Source organism: Oncorhynchus mykiss, chromosome 11, assembly GCF_013265735.2.
Source record: "Oncorhynchus mykiss isolate Arlee chromosome 11, USDA_OmykA_1.1, whole genome shotgun sequence".
Classification (NCBI taxonomy): Eukaryota; Metazoa; Chordata; class Actinopteri; order Salmoniformes; family Salmonidae; genus Oncorhynchus; species Oncorhynchus mykiss.
The window spans coordinates 64,497,890-64,509,319 of NC_048575.1; the positions used below are offsets into that span (position 1 = coordinate 64,497,890).

Genomic DNA, 11,430 nt, shown 5'->3' on the forward strand with positions numbered 1-11,430 from the left:
GGTACTTATCGAATTGTTTCTAGGATTTATGTTCTGCTCGTTTTTTTCCAGACTGTCTGGCTAGCATAGTACGCAGTCATAGACTGTTCACAGTAGTCTCAATTTCGATCAGGCAGTATGTTAATCAAAACCTGGGTCCTTTCTCAACATAGTTTGAAAGCGTCGCGGTGAGGGCAGGTGGAGAGCAAGGAGGTGTGCATGCTAACGTTCATTTTGTTGTCATTTCAAATACTGCAGAATAATATACATTTCCAAGTCCAAACGTTCCAGTCGTTGCATTAATAAAATATATTAATGCGTTATCCAAGTTGTTTACTAAATATAGCACATTTAACTAATTGTTGGTTGTAGGGCTAGTTAGCTTGTTCCTTCGTCACGCACTTGTCATAACTACACGGTTAGCTAATTTAGGTAGCTAGTTGGTGTTTTTTTTTTCTTAAGTATTAAAATGATTTTATGTTGTTGGTGGGGTTATACTTTTCGCAGCATGTCCCAAAATAACTAGCTACCTACGTTATATTATGGAAAGTGGGTTGCTTGCTAGCGTCTTCTAAGCTAAACTTCCGGCGTAACTAGCTAGCGAGTCAGCATAATAATTTAGCCAGCTAGCTAATGACATGAGATTACTCAATCGTGCTTGCCTAAACCCAGTTAAGACACTGCATTTACATATAGGTAGGTGTCAAATGTCACTTCATTATTGCCTTTCAAATGCATTGCTTGCATAGTGAACTGTTTCTAGCAACACCACCATTACTAGCTTGGTTTGAACTGTTCGCTAACGAAAGCCCTCCCTCGGAAGTGAGCATGCGCACAATGTCTTGTAAACAATGAGACGATTCCAGACGGTCTTGACTTGAGCATTGTGTCTGTTTCAACAGTTTATCCCAGCTGAATATTAAAATACATTTCAGATCATGAACGATAAGCAGTTAAGATGATGTCTGGTAAGTAGGTAGATACGACTTTTGTCATCATATGTGTTGAGATAGCGTGAATCAATAGCATCACTATGAAGACATGAGATATCAGATTGTTAATGCACAAAAATAGATATTAGGACTGGCACTTGGGCGTGAGCATGAGTAGGATTGCATCGACGGTGATTGGAAATATTCCCTGATTTCTCTGAAATCTAGGAAGTTTAAAAACATCGAACGCAAAAGGCTTTTAACGTGCTTTATTCCGTACAAATCTAGATTTTGATCGGAGCGTTTTTTGTGTGCGAAGCTTTTGAATCGCCCCTTCCTTTCATGGATTGCATGTTTTGTGAACCTGCAAAAAACCAAGCGGCATGTAGACTTGCGTTACTTCGCTGTTTGATCAAGTAAGGCTGACTGAGTTTATTTCGGGGTTTAATCATATTCAGAGTCAGGCTGTGAATGTATGTTGTCTCTATGCTTTGAAACAGTCCATTAATGGCAGAGATCTACTTATGGTCGGTCTCGATAATCATGGGGAGTAAGGTGCACTTGTCAATTAGCTCAAAAGGCTGGGTTCCAGACAAACATTAAACTTTTTCAGTTGGTGGTACCAGCGTCACACAATAGAATACGTTTGAGTCATTTTATAAAGTAATTCACAATGCTTCATTAGGAAGTGTAATAGACTACTGAGATGATATTCAATTAATACGTTGTTACACATATGTCCAAGCAGTAATGCATGATTCAAAATATGTTGACATGCAACTTAATCCAGTGCTTATGAATGTTGGGTTAATGAAAGTAGGGCGCCAGAATTTGTAGAAGATTTTTCCTTAATCTCTTTGTGCACTAATATGATATATATAGGCCTCATTCAATTGGTTCTAATTCACCACCTGGGGAAGTTGAAACTCAAAACACATTAGCTAGATAGCTAACTCTAAATATAACACCTACTGCTAGTAGCCATGTATTCATTTAACGGTAAATGTAATGTCCTAAAACATTTTCGCATTAAGGCGTAGTTTACTCGGCATGGCCGATGCGGAATTTCTCTCGCTCCGTATTTCAAAGCCATATCAGATATATTATACCTTCAGAAAACTGAGACCCTCCTCTCTTTAATATGAACAATGAGTTGCCTCCAAAGTAGTTTTTCCAACAATTGCATTTTGAAATGTTATACAATCACGAGAAAGGGGAGAGAGTGTGAGAGGCTCATGCATTACAGCATCCGGTCCCAGCGAATCAGGCAGGCACAGCGGCAGGACAGACACTTCTATTACAGGAATCATGAGAATAATGCACTTTACTGTTGGAACAAATACATTTTTATCCGCCCCCAAAAATAGGACGTTTTGATTGAGGTTACTAGGTACCTCAATCAAAATAGAAACATTTACTATCACTATCATTACACAGCAGTTTGTATCTGAATGTGATATCATACGATGTGTTACCCTCTGACTACACAGGTAGCCTAGCTGAAGCATGGAGGCGGTTCTGAGCAGGCTGAGAGGGCTGAGTGCAGACGAGCTGCGAGAGGAGTTCACAAGGGCCGACCTCAAGTGCGGTCCAATCACGGCTACCACCCGTGCCATCTTCGAGAGGAAGTTGGCCCGCGTCCTGGCGGGAGCCGAGGGCAGCAGCAGCACCACAGAGACAGACAGCAGCAGTAATGCCACCACTACAGGCCCAGCCACAAGCAGTAGTGCAGCGGCGGCCAGTGCTGCAGAGCAGGCCAAACCAGTGCCGTCATGTGCTACATCAGCAGCGACTGGCACTGACTCTCCTAAGGCTGTCAGTGATGAGATGGACTTTGGTTACGGAATGGGGCTCAATCCCCCAGAGGAAGAGGAACTTGGCCTGACAGTGAAGTCAAGGGCCCCTTTTAATATCAATAGGGAAGACACTGGCTCTCAGTATACAGCAGAGACTCCTTCAAAGATGGCCCAAGTGTCACCAATGTTCTATGGAGTGTGTCCATTATGGGAGGATGTCTTGGCTAGAAATGGTAAGAAACTGTTATTTCACCTGGGCTGATGTAAACTACCCCTGCAATTTACACTGGGCTGTTAGTCGGTCAAACGTGTATTTGTCATTATTTATTTTCCCACACAGAAATGCGAAGACAGAGAACTGTTGGCTGGCTAGCTATTGGGTTACACAAAGTGCAGTGCGCATCTTCTGTATGTTGACCATGCTGTCACACTACGCTCAAGGTCCAATTCCAACATTTGATGTTGCTTCTCCATGACATCATGCTGTTCAGGGGTTATTTTGGTTTTGAGCCATCAGTGGTTGAGATCTATAGCACCTGTCACCTTATGGCTTTCTGCATTAGCATGGAAAAAAAAAAAATAGTCGTAAGAATTTGAGCTGCTTTGCTTGTAATGTTTCTAGTTGTAGGTAGATATAAAGAGCTATCTATAGCCTATAGAAACATACCTTTTTTAATGTACCTTTTTTTTCTCTCACTTCCAGATAGGGCCCACGTGTATGGAGATAAGAAAGAGGCTCTTCAGGCTGTGAAAATGATGAAAGGAGCTCGCTTTAAAGCCTTTGCCAATCGAGACGATGCTGAGAAATTTGCCAAGGGAATCTGTGACTATTACCCCTCTCCTAGTAAATCCACCCCATGTGTCTCCCCTGTCAAACCAGGCCTGGTCTTCTGCAAGGGTGTGTGCTGGGCTGAAAAGGACAATTATCTCTCCTTACAAAAAAATACATTAGTTTGAAAAATATGCAAAGTCAGTGCTTTTCAAGGGTGTTTGGTTGGCATTTAATTTCTTGGACTTGTCCAAATTTTTAAACAAGTAAATTGTTTATCACATATTCTGCTGACCTCTGTTTTAATCTGTTGTCTCCGTCTCTCTTGTCTGTGGCACTAGACAACGTCCCTGTCATGGAGGCAGACACCATCAACAGGGAGAGGGCCAACAGCTTCAAGAGCCCTCGCTGCCAGGATCTGACAGCCAAGCTGAGGAAGGCTGTGGAGAAGGGGGATGAGGTAGCCTTCAGTGACCTGGTCTGGAGCAACCCACGCTATCTCATTGGCTCTGGAGACAACCCCACTGTTGTGCAGGTGAGTCAGGGAGGAAGTCAGCCAGCAGATGATTACAGTGAAGTATCACAAAAATAGGTAGTCAACCACATAGAAAGATATGACTCCTTCAGATATGACTCAGTAATTCTGTTGACCAAATTAGTTATAATGTTTTAACAGAACTGATCTATTACTCTGACAATTTCAGTATAAATCCTATTAGTTTTCCTTTTTCCAACCAAATGAATGTTTCTAACCACAGCCCAGTCTCAAGCCAGGCCTCTGTGGTTGTGACAAACAAGATGTGACCCAACACTGACCTGCACTACTTTCCTTCATCAATGTCCACTGTGTGTTCCTAGGAGGGGTGCCGGTACAACGTGATGCACGTGGCAGCAAAGGAGAATCAGCCGGGTGTCGCCCAGCTCCTGCTGGAAACTCTAGAGAATCCTGACTTCATGAGGCTCATGTACCCAGATGACCTGGAGGCCATGCTGCAGAAACGCATCCGTTACATCATAGACCTTTACCTCAATACTCCAGACAAAGCTGTGAGTCTCCTTATCTCACCCTTTCTCCATATGTACCTGCTGATAGATTTAACTGTAGGTTTAACACCAAAGAAGGTTTCTAGACAAAATATTTGTGCAGACAAGGCTTTTAGCCGATTCCCCTGTACAGACAAAATCATTTTAAGAAATTGAAAAATTAAGCTTCTTTTTGAGTGCAGACCTACTTGCCTCTGTTCATAGAGTATGTGTGTAACTCTGGTTCTGTCTGTCGCAGGGATTTGAGACACCACTCCACTTTGCCTGTAAGTTTGGTTGTCCAGAAGTGGTGAATGTCCTGTGTTCACATCCTGATACGGATAAAAACTGCAAGAACAAGTACGACCAGAAGCCATCTGATGTGAGTTGCTCCAGATATATACTTTTTTTTAAAGCTAGCTAATGACTGCTCATTGAGCCACATAACTTTTGGATTTCTTGAAATTCTTCTGTTTCCTGACAGGTTATTTGTGAAAGAAAAAACAAAACCCAAGAGGTGAAACAGAAGATATGTGACTATTTGGAAGGTAAGTACACTTACTCCCAATCACAGGACTTGTGTTTTTCTTCTTTTCCCTGTTTACCCCAAGGCACCTTCTCTTCTGTCAACCTGTTTACCCCAAGGTACCTTCTCTTTTGTCAACCACAGATCGCTGCTATATACCCTTACTGAGGGCCACAGACAACTCTTCCCAGCCTGTCATTGGTGCTCCCTGGTCACCTGAGCCATCAGAAACTCTTACTCATTCGCTGGCTCCCAGGCTCATACGAAGTCCCATGGATCCAGTGATGTCAGTTAGGGCATTCGTTGGCCCACTCAGCCCATCTAAGGTCATTGTCATATCATGTCCTCTTTCAACTCGCACACTTTTTGTCTTCTTATCACCCATTTTTACACTTTAGTTCTAGATTTTTTTAGCTCATTATATTTTCAAATGGGAAGCTGTTGTTGAAACACAGGATGTACAGTGCATTTGGAAAGTATTCAGACCACTTCACTTTTTCCACATTTTGTTACGTTGCAGCCTTACTCTAAAATTGATAAAATAATTGTTTTCCCTCATCAATCTACACACAATACCCCATAATGACAAAGCTAAAACAGGTATTTATAAACTTTTGCAAATGTATAAAAAACAACAAATGATACCTTATGCATTCGGTAAGTATTCAGTCCCCTTCATTTCTTCCACATTTTGTTACATTGCAGCCTTATTCTAAAATGGATGAAATCAAAGATTTCCTTATCAGTCTACACACAATAACCCCAAAAGACAAAGTGAAAACCAATTTTTTGCAAATGTATTAAAAATAAAAAACAGAAATAGCTTAATTACATAGGTATTCAGACCCTTTGATATGAGACTTGAAATTGAGCTCAGATGCATCCTGTTTCCATTGATCATCCTTGAGATGTTTTTACAACTTGATTGGAGTCCAAAGTGCATGCCAGAGCAAAAACCAAGCCATGAGGTAGAAGAAATTGTCCATAGAGCTCAGACAGGATTGTGTCAAGGCACAGATCTGGAGAAGGGTACCAAAACATTTCTGCAGCATTGAAGGCCCCCAAGAACACCATGGCCTTCATCATTTTTAAATGGAAGAAGTTTGGAACCACCAAGACTCTTCCTAGAGCTGGCCGCCTGGCCAAACTGAGCAATCGGGAGAAGGGCCTTGATTAGGCAGGTGACCAAGAACCTGATGGTTACTCTGACAGAGTTCCTCTGTGGAGGAAGGGAGAACCTTCCAGAAGGACAACCATCTCTGCAGCACTCCACCAATCAGGCCTTTATGGTAGAGTGGCCAGACGGAAGCCACTCCTCAGTAAAAGGCACATGACCGTCCACTTGGACTTTGCCAAATGGCACCTAAAGGACTCAGACCATGATAAACAAGATTCTTTGGTCTGATGAAGCCAAGATTGAACTCTTTGGCCTGAATGCCAAGCGTAACGTCTAGTGGAAACCTGGCACCGTCCCTACGGTGAATCGTGGTGGTGGCAGCATCATGCTGTGGGGATGTTTTTCAGCGGCAGGGACTGGGAGACTAGTTAGGATTGAGGGAAAGATGAACAGAGCGAAGTACAGAAAGATCCTTGATTAAAACTTGCTGCAGAGCGCTCAGAACTTCAGAATGGGGCGGAAGGTTCACCTTCCAACCGGACAACAACCCTAAGCACACAACCAAGACAACGCAGGAATGGCTTCAGGACAAGTCTCTGAATGTCCTTTATTAGCTCAACCACAGCCCGGACTTGAACATGATCGAAAATCTTTGGAGAGACCTGAAAATAGCTTTGCAGCGACGCTCCCCATCCAACCTGACAGCGCTTGAGAAGATCTGCAGAGAAGAATGGAAAACTTCCCAAATACAGGTGTGCCAAGAAGACTCAAGGCTGTAATCGCTGCCTGTTTCAACTAAGTACTGAGTAAATGGGCTGAATACTTATGTAAATGTGATATTTCCGTTAAAATAAAATAAAATTAAACAAAAAATCTGTTTTTGCTTTGTCATTATGGGGTATTGTGTGTAGATGTTTTAGAATAAGGCTGTAATCTAACAAAATGTAGAAAAAGTGAAAGGGTCTGAATACTTTCCGTGTGCTCTATATGTAAGATTAATTGGTGTCCCCCTTGCAGGCAGATGAGTTCCGCCGGGTATGGAAGACACCCCCAAGAGACAGGGCGGGGCACTTCCAGCACATCCTGAAGTCTGACCCTGACCGTGGAGCAGAGAAAGTGGGCAGGTACGTCTAGAAAGCCTGAAGTTTAACAACTTCGTTCAATTTTTCCCAGCTTCTCCAACCACAGTGTTATGTTCTCCTCCCTCACAGAGACCTTGCCAGAGAGCTGGGCCACCCCTGGGCTGAGTACTGGGATTTCCTGGAGAGTTTTACAGACCTGTCTTCTGCAGACGGCCTCCGTAAGCTGGAGGAGTACCTCAACAAGAAGGACTTCAGTCAGCGTGCACACGAAGAGGCAGGGGAGAACGAAACCAGCAACCGCTTCAGAACCCCTTCCCCAGGTAATGTTATCCTCACCAGTTGCTATTGATAAACTGTATAGTACTGGTATTGAATTCAGATGATCAAGTTTGAGAAATGAGAGCGATGATACAGCCATCAAGGTCTTGAATTGATGCTCCCATACAACTTTAGATTGACCAGTAAATGCATTTCTTGTGTGCTTCAAATGAACAGTTTCCCCTCCTCTCTGCCATTTACAGGTAAGCCCAAGAAGTTCTGCAACTCCATCTCAGTGGGGGCCTTCCTGGACGAGGGTGATGACATCAGCCTGGAGGAGATGAAGAACCGTCAGAACACGGCACTCACCAGCATTACCTCCTCGGCGTGTTCTAAGGACAGTCTGGTGGGTGCTGTGGGCGGCCTGGGCCTCCGTGAGTTCCACATCCTGCCCGATGACCTCATTGAGACAGCTGCCGAGCGAGACCTCCTGTGCTCCTCCGTGTCAGAAAGCCTCCTCTCGCCCATCTGTGACAACGGCCTGGGCCTGTGCCCCTCCACGGGGGCAGAGAGGACTCACAACGGGGATATGATGTCCCCCCGCGCCTCCTCATCCCCCTGCTGCGTGCTGTCGCCCATCTCCAACTTGATGGTGGAGTTTGAAAGGATGTCCCTGCAGGATGGGGTGGACAACCCCACCAGAGACAGGGAGAGGAGGAGGAGTGGGGGACACAGGCACGGTGGGCACAGGGAAGGACTCTCTCGGGACGATCTGGCATCCGGGGTGGGCCGTCTCACGCTGGGGGGTAACACCAATGAAGACTCATTGTTTGAGAGGGGCTGTAGCTCAGAGGCCGGGGACAGGGAGGGGGGGGTGTGGAGGGGGACCTGTGTGAGTGGGGAGGTGCAGGGAGAGGTGGAGGTATGGATGGAAGACAGGGCCAGTGGTGGAAGCGGCAGCTCGGAGGAGTACATTGTGGCTGAGGAGAGCTTGGAGGCTCTGGGCCCAAGGACTAGGGTGCTGGGGCCAGGGACTGTGTCAGGGCGCACACTCTGCTCCAGATCTAAGTCGTGGGATCACGGGGGGAGGGATCTGAGCAGCTCAGGATCATCCAGCTCCTGTAAGTCCCTGGACAACTCCCATGAGTTACCAGCACGGACCCCACCTCGCATCAGAAGAAGACTTTTCATTGAAGGGTGAGTGATGAGGTTTAGGGTGATTGTTCTGAGGTTTTTAATTACGCAACAAGGCCCAAGGGGGTGTGATATATGGACAATATACCACGGCTAAGGGCTGTTCTTAAGCACGACGCAACGCGGAGTGCTAGGACAAGGCCCTTAGCCATGGTATACTGGCCATATATCACAAACCCCCAAGGTGCCTTATTGCTATTATAAAATAGTCACCAAAGTAATTAGAGCAGTAAAAATAAATGTTTTGTCGAAACCACCAAGTTTACAATTAAGGATAATGTACTAGAGCTGACTGCAGAGGCGAGCTGTTATGTATTCTGTGGGGAAAATGAAGCTGCACAGTGGGATAACTTCCTGCTTACAAACGTCAGCAAGCAACAGCAGAATTAAAATCTGCCAAACCCTTCAACCTACCTCTCTTGTTTTGTCTGTTGTTTCAGGGATTCACCAACCAAGTTGGACAGACAGGTCCTGTCGGCAGTAGAAGCCACAGATATCGACCCCTCGAAGTTCCCCAGCATTCAGAAATGGAAAAGCACAATGCAGACGTACACCTCATCAGACATGCAAAGGTATGCATGTCTCCATGCATATGAACAGTTGTCACTGCCTGCAAGTTGCCTTGTAAATATGGAAACACATTGACAAGTGCTTAAATGTCAGTTGCTATCGTATGGAAACAACCAAATAAATGCAGACTGGTGGTGGTATTGTTTCTGTTTGTCTTTCAGCTGGCCCAGCTCTGCAGTGATAAAAAGCAGACCCAGGGCATATCAGGCCTCTCCCCTCACACACGGTTCTCCTGTCAGCAGCCTGGTGTCCCCTGCTGGTGGCCGCTTCAGTCCCGCCCGACACACAGGCTTTCCAGACTTCACCAGCCCCAACCGCTACAGCCCTGCACATGCCAGCTACATCCAACGCATCCGCCTCAGGCACTTCAACGACCCTTAGCCAACTCCAAGCCCTGACCGAGACTAACCCCCCCTGGCCAGAAACAATAGGCTACAGCCCTGCCACCACGGTGGTTAAATATGCCAGAGCTCAAAACCATGTACCTAACAAAATATGCACAAGTGTCTTGAAGATTTGTATTAATGACGTATGGTACTACTTCTATATATTGCATACATACAAGATTCTCAGTATGTCGGGTCGTGATGTACACTCAGACTTAAAAAAAAGAAAAAAAAGAACCAGGTTTCCTTCAGTCTGTACTTTGTACTGTATGAGTGTTGAATTGACAATTAATATTATTCATAGTAAGTGTGAAACACCTGTGTCATAGCTCAGTCAACTTTTTTAATAACCAGTAAAACAGCTGCACTCCCCAAAACATTGAGTAGATGTTCGTTAAACTTCAGAATAGAATCGTCGGTAAGATTCACTTAACTGAAAATAGCTGTTTTTAAGAAGTAAAAAGAAATGTCAATATTGTAAAGTAATTTTTTTTTAATGTCAGTCAGTAGCACAAAACCAACTTTTTATGTGTGTACTAAACCAACTGCCAGTTATTTTGTTTCTTCTAAGTTCAGGAATTGCCTTAATTTTCTGAAACGATGGACCAGTCAGTCTCCATGCAGAATTAGCCACATCCTGTCCAGTTTGGTTAAAGTTGATGCATCCTGACAACAGCATAGCAACCACCATCGGACTGCAGCTCACCCAACAAATGGCTCCAAAGCAAACATGGGGAATATGGTAATACACTGAAGTTTTCCATGTTTTTATTTTCTTATTTCATTAATAAATAGAGATGTGTTCATTTTCCAGGTACCAATGTTTTTGTGCGTCATGCAATTTCTGTGTTGTCTTCACACTTAACTTCTCTTTTAACGACTGTCGGCCTCACACAATAGCTGAAAGGTAAACTTCTTGGAACTGTTCTTGGTTTTTCTAAAGGTGTCTGAGAGTAATGGCAAGCTGTACATAAGAGGTTACTGCAGAGTGCAACAAAGACATGTTTACTCATTTGTAATCAATGGCTTACTAAATGTGAATGTGCAAGAACCTGTAGCTAAACTCTATGAAGATAGTTATCACCGTTAAAATAAGGTCCATTTACAAACTGCTGTAAAAAGAATGGTCTGCCAGCCAGCAAAGCTGAATATAGAAATCAACAGCTTTAAATCAAAATTGAATAGGAATCACCCTTACTATATAGATTGTCACTCTTAGTATGAGAGATGTGAGTAATATTGAATGTGAATAGAAAATCTTGATTAAAGGCACCAACTTTTTCATGGAGAGGATTGTATTGTCGTTCTCGTGTTCACAGGTGACACAGATTTCGTTCTGGTCTCCAAATGTTTTATGAATGTGGAGTCCTGCAAATTGCACCTACATACTTAAACATACTTATTGTGCTTTGGCATTCTGTGCTTCTTTAAAAAAGGATTTGAAAAAATTCATTGTGAATTTCTCCTTTTCTGTATGTCCAGATCCTCATTTGCTTTTGATTAATCAATAAAACAGTTTCCTCATCTTTGAATTGTTGTCCTTTGAGCACTTTCTAATATTGCCCTAAATGGCAGTGTCACCCTTATTCTCTACTACTGTATATTAGTGCCTTTAGTGTGACAGTGGCACACTAACAATATGACACTTCATAAACCATTCAAATGACTAACAAATATTAATTTGATCCATTCAAGCTTTGTAGTGCCAACACTAAGATGCATCAGATTTGCTGTTAGACAATATCATTGCTTTTGTCCCATCTTGAGTTAACGCTGACCCTATTTTATAACTAAGAGT

At 43.7% G+C, this 11,430-nt stretch overlaps 1 protein-coding gene across 2 annotated transcripts; it reads left to right on the forward strand.

The window, feature by feature from the left end:
* Window positions 1-5: 5 nt before the first annotated feature.
* LOC110536229 (ankyrin repeat and LEM domain-containing protein 2) lies at window positions 6-11,164 on the forward strand. 2 transcript variants are annotated; one of them, XM_021621879.2, is made up of 13 exons: window positions 6-192; window positions 2,402-2,940; window positions 3,411-3,605; window positions 3,818-4,011; window positions 4,335-4,523; window positions 4,759-4,881; window positions 4,984-5,047; window positions 5,170-5,351; window positions 7,160-7,266; window positions 7,354-7,544; window positions 7,746-8,679; window positions 9,117-9,248; window positions 9,408-11,164. In XM_021621879.2, exons 2-13 carry the CDS (start codon window positions 2,418-2,420, stop codon window positions 9,625-9,627), a joined length of 3,054 nt encoding a protein of 1,017 aa, XP_021477554.2. In that variant the 5' UTR covers window positions 6-192; window positions 2,402-2,417; the 3' UTR covers window positions 9,628-11,164. The 2 variants fall into 2 exon arrangements, with proteins under 2 accessions (XP_021477554.2, XP_021477553.2); XM_021621878.2 differs by lacking the exon at window positions 6-192 and adding an exon at window positions 807-947.
* Window positions 11,165-11,430: the final 266 nt, after the last annotated feature.